Source organism: Puma concolor, chromosome B4 (genome assembly GCF_028749965.1).
Source record: "Puma concolor isolate L17-30 chromosome B4, mPumCon1.1.hap2, whole genome shotgun sequence".
Taxonomy (NCBI): Eukaryota; Metazoa; Chordata; class Mammalia; order Carnivora; family Felidae; genus Puma; species Puma concolor.
Window position 1 is genome coordinate 133062484 of NC_141673.1, and position 17367 is coordinate 133079850.

General features: G+C 48.2%; 1 protein-coding gene across 14 annotated transcripts in view; it reads right to left on the bottom strand.

The window, feature by feature from the left end:
* The window catches only part of CELF2 (CUGBP Elav-like family member 2), an 830774-nt gene that overhangs the window by 147445 nt on the left and 665962 nt on the right, over positions 1–17367 (bottom strand). For 13 of the 14 annotated variants that reach the window (XM_086714978.1, XM_086714986.1, XM_086714987.1 and 10 more), the window contains one exon: positions 16104–16300. In XM_086714978.1, coding sequence (XP_086571104.1) covers positions 16104–16300 — 197 coding nt within the window. Of the gene's footprint in view, positions 1–16103; positions 16301–16472; positions 16683–17367 lie in introns of those variants that run through there. The other variant, XM_086714989.1, reaches the window with a different exon arrangement.

Sequence of the window (17367 nt, forward strand, 5' to 3'; positions counted from 1 at the left end):
AGACGCAGGGCTCGAACCCAGGAACTGTAAGATCATGACCCCAGTTGAAGTCGGGATGCTTAAGCGAGTGAGCCACCCAGGCGCCCCTGTCCAGGACAGGTATTAAAGCCCTGTGTGAAATTCTGCGAGGTTCCATCAGATGCACCAATTGACTAAAGTAACCCCCAACTGCCGGAAGCTTCCAGTTCAAGTAGACCAGTGCATACCCAACTGGAACATGACACAGAAAGCTATGTGCACGAAGGAGCTTTTATGGATGAAGTGGCACATCACTAGAGAGGCCAGCATATAAACCATCAGAACTGGAAAGAAGAAAGAGAAGTAACACCTCTAGGTAGAGGCAATGGATGGGACTCAAGGCACGGAGGCCGACATCCAAGGAATGCCATTCGATACCGTTCAACAAACATTAGTAAGCACCTGTTGGTTGCCTGCTGCTGTGCCAAGCGGTAGGCATAGAGAGGCGTCAGGGGCAACTCTACTCCAGAGAAGTATGCCTTTTGAAGTGAAATGGATCATTTCGGCGCCATCACCAATACCAAGAATGGAGACACGCACACCCAGGGGCTACAGGAACCCCTGAGGCAGGTGGTTAGGAGCATGGATTCTCAGGATGAACCTCTTAGGTCTGAATTCCTCATCTGCCCCTTCATTAGACGCATTTGTTTTCCTCGTCTCCATTTTCTCAGCTGTAGCATGGGCTCAAGAGAGAGTATTTGCCTCAGGGGAATAGTGTGAGGCTGCGCGCTACAGGAAGATACTGCGGTATTAAGCCCTTAGTACAGGACCTGGCACACAGCATGTCCTCTGCAGAGTATCAGCTGTGACTGCTGACCCTACCGAGAACTGATCCTGCTTTTGCAAAAAGGCCGGCGTGTTCCGACTGCCCGCGGGCTGATGCGTCGCTGGCAGAAAAAGGCCGCTGGCTCACCTAACTTCTCTGAACTCGAGTCTTCTCACCTCGAGCCGACGGGGAATGGGAACGGCTCGCTACGCGCCCCCTTGCTCTGAGTGCGCTACACAGATGATCACAGCGGAGCCGCATCGCAATCGTATCCGCTTTGCAGATGAAGAAACCGAGGCATGGAGCGGTCACGTCACTTGCTCTAGGTCACAAAGTGGACTGCAGGGGTGGGTCAGAAACTAGCACTTGACCACCAGGGCCCCGTTCTTCATCGCGGCGCCGCGCTGCCTTTCCGGCGGTACCCCTGTTCAGTTCCAGCAGGTGTTTGATGGGAAGCTGGCGTTTCATTTGGTAGGAAAAGAAAGGGGAAACAAAGCTAAACGTGGCATGGGCGTTAACCTGCGCCAGGGAAAGCACACACCTCAACATCACACCTCACGTTTGTACAGAGTTTTACAATTCATGCGACTCTTTCACTGGCTTCTTTTTTTCCCTCCCTTGGGACACTACATTCCTGAGGGCCACCAGGAGCCTAACAAATACAGCCTCGGGTGAGGGACACCTCAGCCCTGTGGTTTTGGGGGTGCTGACAGAGGTGACTTGTGGGGACAGTCACCCCTGGGGCCATGGCGAATGATTTGTTTCAGGACGGCGCACCCCTGGACACCCTGTGGACACGGGCCACACCTCCTGTCTCTGCATCCCCAGGACACTGCACACTGCCTGGTACACAAGGCTCTTAAGACACGTTCTAAGAAAGAATAAAGGCCTCTCTCCGCTTCCCAGGAGCACCTCTGTACAAATGGGTCCAATACAAATGTATTGGACGGGACGGATGAAGAGTTCGCCTCATTCAATCTGCAGCTAATTCTGAGTGACCATTTCACGCCAGGCACTGAGCCAGGCACAGCGGCTCCAGGGATTAAAAAAAAAAGACACAGACTTCTCACAAGCAAATTTAAGCTAGTTGCATGAGAGATACTTATGAAAATAAGTACTGTGCATTCTCAAAGATTTTCAAAGTGTGCCTGGGGCTTTGATTTATACGAAGCAGTATTATGTGCCTATTTTTATTTGAATGAATGCCAGGAAAGTAAATGGGAGACTGAATTGTCTTTTGAACTCCACATACAATATTAAGGCTTAGATGTGAGGTCACATGGAACGCACATGGTCTAGGTAGAAGAAGTGGCAGCAGTATAAAAATTACTCCGAACGATGTGTTCGATTTTAAGACCAGATCAGCAATTTTCCCAGGCATTATCAGCCTTGCTCAAAATATCGCTTAATCTCCTGTCTCAGGTTCCTCTTTTACAAAATGGGGGTGGATCTGCCTGGGGCAGCGGGAGAAGTGGCTGGAGGGCAAGAGAGGATGCGATCGGGCTTAACGGTTTCCTCACTTTGAAGTGTTCTAAAAATAAAGCGGTCGCGAACGCGGAATGGTATATGTGTCAACACGGCATCTCGTGTTGCTAGGGCAGGCCGACCAATGATTGCACAAATCCTTATAGCTCGGCAGCTCACGCAGGCGGCGAGCAAGCCACAGAGAGGCAGGTGGGCCTTTCTCTGATCTTCTGAGCACTGTGGGCCTGGCGTCCTGGAGAGAGGAGGCGGGCCTCCCGACCACGCATCGGTCCAGGTTCAACAAGCAGACTCTGCCATTTGACGCGGACTCTTCCTGTTGCCCCCGAAGCTGTCACAGTTGTATGTGCCTTGGGGTTTAATCTGTAGCGAAAAAGCCTGACATGTCCCACTTAAGAACTGTTCTCCTAAGTACAGATTAGTCAACAATGAGGTCGCGAGGAAAACCCCAAAGACCTGATTTTTTAAAATGTGGCTTTAATTTATTCATTACCTTTTCGTAAGTCTTCCTTCGGAGAGATTAGAGCCAAGCTCGGGCTCCTGGAGGCACTGCCTCGGTAGGGACGCGGGCTCAGTGGCCGGGCCCCCTCCGTTTCCTACCTCCAGGGTGGCGAACCACCCCCATTGGATTTGCAAAACAGCTAAGCCCCGCCACCATCTGGCAGCTGTACGGTGGCCTGTGTAAAATGAACTGGTGGTCACAATCCAGTTCCCATTAGACAGATGTCCACTTCACAAAGAGAGCACCACACTCAGCAACGGGCTTGGCAGAGAGGAGAGGCGCCTGGACATGGAAATGGCATTTCCTGGTTCCGCCGCACGGAAGAGAGCCAGGGGGATGATGGCAGGTAGGATATGGCGGGGGCTCTGGGAAGGCTGCTTCGTGCTCAGTGATCCATCTAACTCCTGAGAAAACACCTCAAAACACTTCTCACTCACCCTACTGAGAAGCGACCTTTTCCAAAACTAGGTTTTGCCTTATTGAGCCGCACAGTGGCTGCGGTCCCCGAGGACCATCACCAGGGTGTATGGACCTCACTCAGGGACTGATGGAGATCCCAACTGCTATGACGCTCTGGCCAGCTTCCACCCCAGTCCTAGGGAGACCGTGCGGGGCAGGGCAGGCAGAGAAAGGGCCCTGGTCAACCTTTCCGGAGCTAATCATTAGCATTCTCGCCCCCCCAAACGAACAGGTTATTGTTGAACCCTAAAGAGAAAGGGCAAAAATAGTGGTCCTTCATCTCAAAAAGTCCCATCTGCCTGGACAGCTAAGACAGCTCATGAACATCTTCCAGAGGACTTAAGAAACTAAACCTCCACTTGACTGTTTTGCCGTTGACGTTAACGGTTTAATCTGAAGAGTGAAACTAAGCGGATCTGTTCTCCCTCCACCCCAACCAGCCGAACGGAAGTGGGAGGCGTGAAGGAGAGACAGGTCTCTAGCATGGCAGGAGCGTACAAATTGGGCAACGCTGTTCTCTGATTTTTCTTAACATATGCGAACAGTTTGGTTCACATCCTCTTTGAGTAGCCAAAAATTCTTTACAAGATATTCACACGAACGTAAACAAACAAAAACCACTCAGCTAAACAAACACCCAACTCACCTGACTTGAAGGAGAATCTTTTTATCTTTTTAATGTTTATTTTATTTTAGAGAGAGAGAGAGAGACAGTGGGAGTAGTGAAGGGGCAGAGAGACAGAGGGAGACACAGAATCCGAAACAGTCTCCAGGTTCTGAGCCATCAGCAGAGTCCGATGTGGGGCTCAAACTCACAAACCGCGAGCTCATGACCTGAGCTGAAGTTGGACGCTTAACCAACTGAGCCACCCGGGAGCCCCAAAGGACAACCTTTAAGAAACAATCCAGGCAGTGAAAAATAAGAGCTTTACCACTCTACTGGGCTGCATTAACTCTGCACTAGGCTAGTGTCGATTACTACAATGTGTCTCAATATCAAACACAGTCCAATGTGCCGAGCAATGTGACGTAAGGCCTGCAGTCATTATCCAAAGTCCATGGAAATTTGGGCCAAAGCAAGATAATCAGACACAATTGTTCTGAAAGAGCCTGTTGTCCTTGAGGCCAGGACATGAGGATCAAGAACTGGGAATAATTACTTAGGTTTGGAAATCTATAGGAGGCCCTCTACAGAGTTTCCAATATTTGTTTTGCCAACATTTATAATCTCTCCCCAGAGACCTCTGGTTTTTACTGAGGAGTCCACCCCCCCCCCTTCTACCATGTCCTTCTCCTTCCCCATAAAATGCCGATTTAAATCAGGCATAGTATGTTCTAGCAGACTAGCTGAGAAAGAAGCATTAGGTTTCTTTGCACAAAAAATTAAAAAAACAAAAACACATGGCTTACAAAATCTAGACGCCGTGATTTTTTTTTCCATCCCCGTCTTCTTCTACTCGACCTACCATACACTATTTACTATCTTTTATTCATATCCCGCCATATGTCAGGCACTGTATAAAGCCACTGACGTTCAATATTCTATGAATAATTTACTCCTCAGAGGTCTACTGTGTAGGCAATAACACGCCCATTTGAAGAAATGGCGTTCAAAGAAATTATCTTTGCATCACCACAAAGTTTAAAACAAACGTGTGTTGTATATGTGTGCAAACACAAGTTCACACACACGTCCTACGGAGGATAAGGCTGTTCATGTCTCTTCGGTATCACCTGGATGGTAGGGCCGTCAGGTAGGGCCAGGCATTGTTCTAAAGGGTGTTACACAGAAGGGGGGTACTGAGGGCCTGCCGACGCATCACACGTGTCTGCGTGATGCTGAGGGATGGCACCAAACCGCAAACCCTTGCATGTTACGGAGAACCCTCCAAAAGTTTCATTTAGTGAACGCTTTAGCCTCTTCTCGTCCTCAACTCCCTACAGGGAGGAGAAAGAAGGAAGGAAACCAAAGATGAAGACAAAGGGGAAAGAGGACATACAGGGTGTGTAGCTGGAAGCCAAAACTCCTCCTGTCACGTGACCCTGGGTTCCGCTAACTCTCTCACTTCACCTTTACTATGTGAATAGCACAGGACCACACACGGGGCAACCTCAGGGTACTTTCCAAAAGAAACCATGCACCCATGCACACAATGGACACTGCTTAACCCCAAGCTGACTCTCCATTTCCAAAGAATGGATGGTCATCCTGTCTTTGACCTGTCCGATTCCTTCTCTCCTTTTGAGGCCAAGACCATGGTCCGTTCTTTGTATGTATACGTATATTCCTAGCACTAAGTATGATGCCTTGCACACAGTAGGCGCCAGTAAATGTTTACGGCCACACAGCGGTACTCAGGTAAACATCTCATTAGCTTTCTGGGCCACCTCTTTATCGTTTTGGTTCTACATGAAAAAGGACCCAGGGCTTTCAAGGCTCCAAATCCCTGCTACAAAAGAGCCGGGCACGAAGCCTCAGGAGAGCGCCGGCCAGAGGTCCGCTCCTGGGGGCTGTGAGTTAGCGGGCTCGCCATGTCTGTAACTTTCATCATGTTCTAAGTTCACCACCTCTTCTGGGTCAAAGTTTGGCTCAAACTCTATACTTTGCTGCTGTGCCAACATTTTCAGTCTAAGCAGCGGAATCCAGGGGTTTAGCATTAATTGAAAGAGCTTATCTATATATAGCCTCACTCTGCACGTTAGCATCTTCAAAACTTCAATCATATTCTTTTTTTTTCTTCTCCATTTTTTTTTTTTTTTTTTTTTTTTTTACAGCACAATCCCTCTTTTTATGTTTTGCTACAGGCTTCCTCCCTTTTCATTTTTGTGACTCAATGCTCTCAGGCCTTTTAAGTTAACCTCCTGGACCTTTCCATATGGGCTCACCTTTCCAGACCTCGGTGATTCATGCTGTTCTCCTTTGGAAGGCCTCCACCTCCTTGATGCATCTTCAATAACATTTCCTGATATCGGGCACAGTGGCCTATATAGGAGTGAAAAAGCTCTTTGTGCAAAGTGGTGGATTACCTGTTCCTTAACACTTGGTGTCTGCTCTGTTCACTTGTAACGTTTAGGTTTCGGGGGCCATTTTGACCATGAACTTGTCGAAGGCATGGTTTCTTGCACCCCTCACCCTCCCTATCGTGATGCCCCTCTACGTGTCTCTGATGCAGTTTCCATTAAACCATAGGAATTTATAAAGCAATTTTTTTTTCCACCTAAAACTAAAAAGAAGTCAATAAGGGAACAACAATCGATGGGCCTAGCTGGCAAGAGACTCTGAACACTCCAGACGACACTAAAGGTTACTATGGAGAGGCAGGTCTTGAGCCAAATACGTATTCCGCTATGGGACTCGTCCTCCATAGACTTGAGGCCTTAACATACTCCAAAATATTTTATAATGATCAGAATCTGGGTCAATTAAAGAGTGCGATGAGTGGATACTCCCTTTCGATCCTTCAATTCATTTCTCTGATACCAATTCATGATCCTCCTAATGGAAGTAGAGAAATTACATTTCTTTGTTCTTCAAACTGATCACTGTCCAAAGTATACTTCTCCAACCAGGTTTCTCCAATCTGAATTAATGCCAGAACGTGGAAACTGGATTAGGGGCATCTTTCTCAGCAATTTACATAGAGAGTGAAAAAATATTGATCCTAATAGCTATTCCTGTGGCGTCTCAATTGCCATCCTCATTCTCCCAGACCCATTAGTTTTTACCATTATAACCTGGCCCTGTTCAGAGAACTAGCTCTTTTTTCCATCTATAGCAAAACCTGCTTCTGTGCTGCTACCTATGTGTCTGTCTACGTGACTCAGCGGAAAAGAGGCCTGGAGAAATCCAGGTACCTCCCAAGCCATCATGCCCCATATGCCTTTATTCTGTGCTCCCTTCCCCACCACACGTGTGCATCAAAGCAGACTGGAAAATAAACTCAAGACATTGGAAGGCCCTAATTCTTTAATACGTATAATTGGTCTAGTTCACTGCAAATTCCTCTAGTGTGATACTTAATGTATCACTGAGGTACCTAATGTCTGATTTTCCACTGAATTTCACAGTAGGGGTCAGAACATTTCCAATTCTCTTGCCAAGGGGTCCTGAAAGCCAGTGTACCATCATCTGTCATTTCTGTTACCAGAATATAAAAACCTGAATCAATCTGTTGCTAAATCATATTATTTTAGTCTAGCTTCTACTTTTTCCCATGTGGCCAATTCTCTTTTCATCCCTTTTTAGTTTCCAGTGGATTTGAAGGTCATATGATTGTTGTGCATTTATTCATAGTGGCACATTCTGGCACGCGTATGTCTGAAGGGTCCCGTAAGAGGTTTGGGCTAGCCAGCCACTATCAGAAAAGAAAGCATGTGAATGGATGATCTCAGGATCAGTGAAGTCTGGACAAGGAACAAAGAACCCGAGACCTCATGCCTAAATCTTGTTAGCATCTGGGGCCATATGTCCAAGAAGAAAATTCAGTCTTTTAAGAATCCATGAACACAAGAAAAAGGATAGTCATGGTGCTAAGACCATGGTTGGAATCATTAAAGACCAGAAACTTTCTCACAAGGTATGTAATGACTTTATTTGTATTTTTTTTTTAATTTTTTTTTCAACGTTTATTTATTTTTGGGACAGAGAGAGACAGAGCATGAACGGGGGAGGGGCAGAGAGAGAGGAAGACACAGAATCAGAAACAGGCTCCAGGCTCTGAGCCATCAGCCCAGAGCCTGACGCGGGGCTCGAACTCACGGACCGCGAGATCGTGACCTGGCTGAAGTCGGACGCTTAACCGACTGCGCCACCCAGGCGCCCCCTTTATTTGTATTTTTAACACTAGCATTCTAAACACTTCCAAATCTAACTCAACTATGGTCAACGGTAAGTTTTCATTAGAAGCAAAGACTGAAGGAGGAAGAGAGAAAACCTTTCAACCTGATTGCCTGATCATCTGGGGTCTATGGAGTGGAAGCAGTAAGGGAGGGCAGGTCGTGCTACGCCACGCCAATTCATAGGCCACGCACGTGTGTGTCAGAGCAACGGGCAGCTCTACCCTACAGGAAGCACTCTCCTTCTGCTTGGGAAACTGGACTTCTCATTTCCAAAGACCGGTTTCATAATGACCCTCAGTATCGTAAACCAGGGTGGTTCACTTGTGTAACTGATGGGAGAGCATTTCTAACATGGACAAATCTCGTTGGGGGCAAATGAAAAGGCAAATAAGACCTCTGGGCAGGCAAACTATAAATGTACTCAATGGGAAATGCAAATTGTGAGATCTAAATTTAGCTGTTTCAGTAAACCTGTAGACGTGTGGGAGGCATCCCAACAGACCTAGGCCATGACGCCCTGGGTTTACTTTTCATGTAAATTTCTACCAAAAAAAAAAAAAAAATCCATTCTCCTTTCATCCATATCCTGTTTTCTTTATTCCTTTGCTACGTTAATTCCAGAAACGCAAATCTACCAGGGACAAGACGGCTGGGGACCAGCTGATGTCCCAGACAGAGGAGGAGAAAACAAAATGGTCAGAAGCAGCCTTAAGTAATTTATTTTCTTCTTTGATATTGGCTCTGTGTGTCCTCTGTGTTTCCCTCCTTCCTTTTCTTCCTCTTTTTCTCTCCAGAGATATAAGGATCAAAATATGCCCAGGACAGATATTATCTGCCAGGGGAGAAGCTACCCTTTGATAAAAGCAACAGAAATTCAGGGCTGGGCTAGACAGGCACAATCCAGTCTCAGCTCCGGAGTAGGGGGCATTTAACAGGATTCCTTCTTGCTATAACTTAACAGAGGCTAATTTAACAATTCTCTGATTCATCTCAATCAATGCTTGTGGATGCAGTCTGTATAAGTCAAAATAGTTTAAAACCCCACAAAAACCATGAATTGTTAAATCTTTAATATAGCCATATGATAAAACTACTGAACCCACCTCTCCCAGGGATGTGGTAAGGATCCCCGCCTGCATGAATATAAAAATTCTGACTGCATTTTACATTTATCCTGCAGGACTCAGTCAGCCAAACAATGAAAAGATGTCACAGGAAGTTACACAGTGATTTCTGTTAACGTAAAATTAATTCAGGATGAGAGATCCTTCCTGTGGGCCACTGAGACAGCACTATCAAAACTGGGGCTGTCCCAGAAAATCTAGGGCAGCAACCCTGGATTCCAAGAGATTGAGGGCAGAAATCCTATCCCTACTTGCGTGCGTTGAAATGTAAAATTGGTTCATCTTCCTGCATTTTGAATTCTTTCTCAATTGTGGATTTCAAGATGCCATCGCTTCAATAAACCGGTTCCACGCCCATTTCTGTTACTTAAGGGAAGCTTCGGACAAGAGTCCTTTCCGGAAGAAAGGAAAGGCGTGAAACATGGAAACGCTCCCACCCCAGTCCTCCAATGGGATTCCTTTAATAAAAAGGTCGGAGGTGTTCTCTGCGAACCTTTCACATTTTAAGGATTATGGGTCAATAAGACAGCACCTCTCTTCGGACTCTTCCAGCAGCATGTGACGCCGCTACGTCAGGGCTGAAGCCACTGAGACGCGCTCCCTGAATGAGCTGGTGATGATGAAATAGCGCTAAGTCTCTTGTAAGCCCCGGGGCCTGCTCTCCTTCCACCCTACCACGGGAGAATGTTCTGGATGCAGGGCTTCCTCTCGTCAAAGTCTGAAATGAGGAACATTAGGTACTGGTGCCTTGCACCCTTCTCCTAGGGATTAGGACCAACTTAGAGTTTATTAATGAATTCCTGCAGACTGAAGTAGGGGCTTTCAGAAGGGAAGGAGCGACACCGAGTCAAAGACCGAGCAGGAGGGGACGAGGGTCACATCAGCCATGGCGCGGGCCACCCCAACTGCGGCCAGACCATCAAGAAGATGAAAAGGCACCGGCACCACAGCCGCTCCAAGAACTGCTCTTTTGAAACGTTAATAACTCTTCCCAGAGGAGCCTTGAATTTACTTTTTGTTCCACCCAGAATGTTCTGGGCTCTAGAACTGGAGGAGCTACAGCTGCAGAGAAGCTCTACCACGACCTGACCTCGGAGCACATTTCAAGAAAAAAGGAAGTTTTGTTCTTCAGGCCTGTGGCACACAGAGAGAGTCTACGCAAGCCACTTCCCGTTTCTAGCTCTCTTTTGGCTGAGAAATCGCAGGGGTGGGGTGGAGGGAGGGAGAGAGACAGGGAGGGAGAGGGAGAGAAATGTGATCACTGAGGCATTAGGTTCGGACCCAGGGCTTGGTCTGATCCTCTACTTTCAAACGTTCGATGATTTCTTTCTAGTTACTTAGCACAGACCCCTCAGTTTTCCTTCCTGTAAAATCAGAACAACAAGCATGTAACTTAACAAGATTAAATAGGAATATTTAACGCCTGAGGTTAGAAAAATGTAACTCGCCTTCATTCTCCAGTAGACTTTTTTAGGGTGCTATGGTCCTGGGTTATAATCTTGACAAGAACAGAAATATCAAGAGAGCAACGATCCAAGGAACCCAATTTACCAACATGGGGAGGCTCTGGGGGAGTCTGGGTTCCATGAACCCCACGCCCGCACCTGCCACGTCCTCCACGTACGTCCTTTTCAACCACCAATCTGAGGCCAGAGGCCACCCCTCTGCCTTGCCCGGCTTCCCTGTCTTAGGTCTCAGAGAACATTCTGAGACACACCCAACACCCTTCCTGACCCTCTCCAGAAACAGGTGATTCCACCTCCCTGCTCGCTCCCAGAAGCGCAACCCTCAGCACCCTACTCTCAACAGCCGCACCATCCCAGTGTCAGGAGGAGCCGCCCTGCTCTCCAGCGATCCTGCCCTTCTTTCCCACCAGCTCTTCCAAAGCAGTCGTTTTAGACCTTTTCCGTTCTCCTTATGTCTTCTGCTCCGCCGGCCTCCTCAGGAACGGGCCATCTCCAGAGAAGACGGAGGGCATCTGTGCTACTTCCCTCCATTAGACCGAAATCTGATCTGCTGTTACTTCCTTCTAACTGCCCGGCTGTCTCAGATGAGGGCCCCTTGTCCCGTTTCATTGTTCTTCGGCCACTCTGTCTCCTCAGAGACCCCGATTCCTGTCTTCCTTATGCTTTCAGTATGTCTGTTGGCTTCAGCTCCTTATCGTTTGCTTAACGCAAAAATGGCCAGACTCCTAGAAAGGGCGGCCTCGCACGTAAATCTACACAGTCCGTGACTGCTACCCTTCTCAAATGCTGTCACGTCCTCCCAAACACCCGAGCCAGTGGCTTTCCTTGGCCCACACACATCCTTCTTGACTCTTCTGTGATACCTCAGGCTCAGCACACGGTCCAACCCGGACTCCATATTCCTCCCCTTACCCCTTCTCTTCACTGCCGACTGCTTTTCCACTCCTCCCAGGGAGGCCAAAGTCCTCCTGTCCATCCCTGCCTCGATTTAGTTATCAAGTCCCCTTCTTTCCAACACTCTCAGGTCTGTGTCCCTCGGGACCCCCTTGCCCACGGCCAGGGCCAGCAGCGTCTCTGCTCAGGCCCCACGTGCTTCAGCCGACACACTGCACCAGCCTCCTGGTCTCTGTTCCCCGTGCTGACAAAGCCTTCACTGACCCTCAACTATCTAGGCAATAAAATGCTAATATTTAAGCCTGAGAACTAAGGCCTTTTAAGAACTGGCCCTAGCTTCTATTTCCAGATGTCGTGACCTCCCCCCCTTCCGTTTCATTTCATGGACTTCACATTTCTTTCCATCTCTGGCAGGATTCACAGTTCCCAGGACCTGCCCTGCATTTCTCACCCCACGCCTACGATCAGGCCAGTCCATCCACTTGCAATGTTCAACACTGTCTTTACTTATTGAAATCCAATTTTTCTTTTTCAGGATTTGGTGCACTTGCCGTGTCTCCCTATCTCCACAGCTACCAATTATTCATCACCCGCCCCCCCAACACTGAACTTCCAGAGTTTAGATAGGCTCCTCCCCTTCCTGCCCTTATCCCATGGTCTTCAATAGTTCCGTTACCTGTGCACTGGCCTCACTGTCCCTATTAGATTTCAAGTTCTTGGGGACAGTGATGATAATAGCAATTATAACAGTAACCATCAGCACACAAGCTCCTACTATCTCCCAGCTACTAGGCAAACAAAGCATGTAACTTCATCTGGGTGACCCTACTGGACAGTCTCCACCCTCAGATGAGATTAAGAAACATGCACAAGGCCGACACCCAAGAAGTGGTCGAGCCAGAAATTGAATTTTGGCTTGTCTGACTTCAAAACCGATGCTCTTAACTACTGGGGGGTATTTCTCAGCACCCACAGACTTGACCGGTAACTACTGAATAAAACATCTTCTCCATGAGTCCTAGTAGGTAGGACAGCCAGCTTCCGCAGCTTGCAGACTTTGCCTAGTCAACACATATGCTAATAGGGAGCAGGCACGAACAGCTTAGGCTCTAATTTTTAAAGGGTGATTAAAACAAAACAAAACAAAAAACCCAAAAAAACAAAAACAAAGTTTTTATGCCTTGAGACTTAAATAGAACATCAGGTGCAAAGCGAGAGAAAAACCTAATTCACCTGGATTACGGAATAACCGGATTTTGTCTCTGTCCTTGGAACTATCAATGTCATTGAGGCAATGAATCACGGCCACTCCAAAAGCCCTACTTAGACTATTTAGACTGTGTTCAGACAGAGCTCCAAAATTCTGATTTCTGAGGATGTGACATCAGCCCGAGAACACACGACGACTATATTCTGCTGACAGGACCACTGTAAATGTGATGTCCTACTGTACGTGTGCACAGGAAAATACCATAGGGCGCACACAGGCATCGGTGGAAAAGTGATGGTGGTTGCTCTCTATATGGAAGCGGCTAAGGGCTGTAATCCTCGGAGGGGAATGTCATCATACAGCTCAAATCCCATCACTACAAATACTGTTAAAACAGAGGTATCTCTGTAACAAAAATCCTTTCAAGCTTCGGCTGACAGTCCACATACTTCAAGCAATATTTGATGTGAGCCTTGGAGTTCACAGTAATGGGAAATGACCTATATTTCCAAAGGTAAGATTTGAATGATTTCATCTGTAACTGTAAAAAAAAAAAATTTTTTTTTTTTTTTTTTTACATTTATTTATTTTTGAGGGGCAGAGAGAGACAGAGCATGAGCAGAGGAGGGGCAGAGAGAGAGGGAGACACAGAGTCAGAAGCAGGCTCCAGGCTCCGAGCCGGCAGCACAGAGCCCGACACGGGACTCGAACCCACGAACCGTGAGATCATGACCTGAGCCGAAGTTGGACGCTTAACTGACTGAGCCACCCAGGCGCCCCTTCATCTGTAACTTCTATCCCATGATAGAATGGGAATGATGTACAATCTAAACCCATGAGCATCGAAACTAAATAAACACAAAGGCAGGAACCAAATCAACCTTGCTCGTAAAGGTCAGAATTCCCTCCTTTCATTTGGGGAGCATTTAGGTAAAGGAGAAGGCCCCCTGGCCCACACCCTGAAACAGAGCAGAACAAGGTTGGTTTGAGGCCTCATCTGAGTGAAGTGAACACATGGAGGTCAAGTACATGAAGACGGACTGTGCCCAAATTCCTACTCTGCTACTTACTAGCTGGGTCAAATGAGTTTTGCTTCTTAACTTTTTTTTTTTTTTTACAGAGCCTCGATGTTCTCATCTGTAAAACGTGACGAACAGCGCCTACTTTCAGGATTTTGGCAAGAAGGAAATGAAAGAACTCCTAAAACAGGGCCTGGTGCATAGCGTGTGTGCTTAAAAAAGTTTGCTCCTTCATCGCGTCTCCTCCTCCCTCCAAGACTCTGGGCTGAAGCAAACTATTTAAACGAAGTTAGTTGCAAGACATAGTGAATGAAGTTAACAAAATGTGTAGTCTCAAATGTAACCTCTTCAAGACAGTACTCAGCGGAACACTGAGGAAAAGAGAAAATGGTAGAAAAACTAGACCATGCACACTTTCTTGATGGAAAGAAGGTCTTTTTGGCTAAGGCAAGACATGTGTGAAAGCTACAATGCAAGTAATCAGACAATAGTAAATGAGGTTTGATCACTATGTCAAAGGTCATTCTGAAAAATGCTGAGAAACTGAAATCTGGAGGCACATTTTCCTGGACAAGGATGAACTCATGGTTACTGTTCCAAAACACTAGTTTACTGCCCCAGCCTAGTTTTCTGCGGGTGCCGTTCTAGATGGTGGGATGGCCCTTCTGGCGACTCTCTGCTCCGGTATGGTGCACTGAAGTTTCTTTCCTCAGTAGGATACTACAGAAATTAATTATGAAAACAAATTCTAGTCTTCTACATTTGGGACACATGTGGGTAAATAATTTGGAAATATGACCCACAAACATCTCAACATTGCCCGTCTGCGATGTCTTAACTCCTATCGAATGTCAGATATTTGATATTTTTTCTAATAATGGGACAACCAAATTTGTGGTGACAAAATTCCCCTTAAGTTATTTTGAAAACACCCTTGGTGTTAGATGGTTTGAGACAGAGAACAGGAGTCTTAGGAACTTAACCTGAAGGAACGTCTGCTCGGCTTTATAAAACGAGTATTGGCCTTAACATTCTTTCAAAGGTTTCCGAACGTGCCATCAGACCTCAGCAACTACAGAGAACAAGAGATGGCCCAGCATTTCTCAGAGTCACAGAGCATCAGTCTTAATGATTACTTAGTCCTGTCCCTTCACCTTCACAGTAAGAAAGAGACTCAGAAAAGCGTGTGCTAACATTCACGGGTTCAACTAAAGTATACATACGAGCCACACAATGAGTTTGCAGGACCTCTCATGAGAGGCGACACAGAAACAAAATAATAGGGCAGACAGAAATTCCAAGGTGCAGAGAAAAAGAAAGAGCAAGATCTACTGAAAGACAGAGGGGCCCTAGTTCGACAGTCCAAGAAATCAAGAACAGAGAAAGAACAAAAATACTAAAGCCAGGTTAAAACATCGACAAAGACCAAAAGGGAGCAGCGGAGAAGGTATTTTAAATTTAGTTTGCATGGAGCTTACAGGGGAGGACTCCGAAACACAGAAGCTTCAACCACCCGGTAAAGAGGTTTCTCGTCTCTGTTTTAACAACCGACACCCCCCGCCCCCCATCACCCTCGTCTTAAAATGGAGGCAGTAAAAAGCACCAGGTTGTACACTTGAATCCTACCACTGGTAAGGGCGTAAACCACAAGCGTTTTTAAGGTGTGCTAACTATTTCAGGCCGCTAGGGTGCTTCTTCCCGCCCGAAAAGGCACATTTCACTCAATGATCCCCGTTTAAACCCCGAGAATTGATGTCCCTCTTAAAAGTGTACCCTTTATTCCTGACCCCAGTGGTATTACAGCAACTGTTCCGAAGGCATTTCAGGGTCCCCACAGGCTACGGAAAAGTAAAATGCCATCGTAACTGCACGGGCAAAAACGGGAAGGCAGGGGTAGAAAGAGTTCGCTTAGGAAACGCAAGGCTGAGAAACACGGTTCCTTAGAGAGGCAGCTACTCCACCCCAGAGGAGCCTGCGCTGCCTAGAAAGTGACCTCGGGAGAGCAATCACGCGCCTGCACAGAGGCGCGGCCGCGGGCTCCCGCCGCTCCTCCCTCCCGCCGCTCCTCCCTCCCGCGTCCCGGGCAGGCTCGGTCCACCTGTCCGGCGGGCGGGCGGGGAGGAGCCCGCCTGGCCGGAGCACCCGGGCGGCGGCGGCGGCGGCGGCGGCGGCGGCGGCGGCTTGCTCCCCCATCGCGATCCTGCCTCCCGCGGGCGCAGGGCAGCCCCGCCGGCCCCGCGCCCCCGGTGCCCCTGACCGTGCACCCTGCCCCCCACCGCGCGCCCTGCCCCCTCCCCACCGCGTGCGTTCCCCACGGTCTGTACCTTTACTCTGGGGAGGGTTCTGACTCCGGTCCCGGAGGACGTTGATCTGGTAGACGGCTCCGTAAGGCTCAAAAAGTTCTTTCAGCTCCTTTTCCGACCAGGACCGGGGGATTTGTCCGACAAACATCTTAATGGCATCTGGGTCTGGTTGGTCTGAGTGATCCAAAGCGCCGTTCATCTTGTTGGCTGTGCCGTTACTGTCAAAAAGGGAACCGGGAGCCAGAGTTAGGGCTGCACGGTGAGGGACAGGAAGAAAAAAAATGGGGGTGGGGGTGGGGGCGGGGAGGCGGAAGGAGGAGGAAGAGGAGCACGGGGCAAAGTGCCTAATGAGTCGGAGAAATTTGATGAACTAAAACAAAGCACAGGCACCATTAGGTTGCTCCGCGGCGGCAGCGGCTGCGGGCTCTCACTGCAGGCTGCTGTTCAGCATCGCCGCCCGAGCACAGGGCAGCGCCCCGCCGGCTGTCACCCGGGGCGTGGACATCTTGAAGCCCGGCTCGGGAGGCAGCTGCAAGTTAAGTGCAGGTCTCGCTCTGCAAGGCTGCCACCAACGCATCCGCAGCGTTATCAGCCCCACATTGGCTCTCGTGTGCAAAGAAGGGCAGGGCTGGATTTCTGCTGGATTCTCCCCCTCCGTCCCCCCCCCCAACCCCCCGCCCTCCCTGCGGCCCCGCCTTTTGGAGGTTTTTGGAAGAGAGGAGAGAGGTGGTAATAATAAAGTCACATGAAAAGAAAATGAAACACTTGGCAGCCCATCAGATGACTAATGCAAGATGCTGGTGATGAATTTGCAGAGTGCGCGAGGCATCCATGTGTGCATCAAATTAGTACGTTGTTGCTGCTCAGAATGGAAAGTGCTCCAGCAATGCGGCTGGGCGCAGCTGATTGGCTGCCCACACTGGAGAAAAGGGCCTGGGCGGGGAGGGGGCTCCCATTTAAAAAGCACATTGTTTATGGGATCCAGGCACAAAGGGTTTAATTCAGAGAGGCAAAGGCGATCTCAGAAATGCCTGCTTTGTGCTGGGGGGGTGGGGGGGGGGGATGCAGCCCCAGAAAGTTGAGTTCCCACTAAAGGACACTGAATATTTCAAATCTTTCACACTCCATAAATTGCTCTCTGTATATCTGACTTCCAGATGTTGCACTTGAGTTCTAAACAATCACACGTTTGGGAGAGAAAAGAGGAAAGTCTGCCTTTTCTTCTCCTAGCTTCAGTAAATATTTGGGGCTGATACAAAGAGCAAGACCATAAGCTTTTACATAT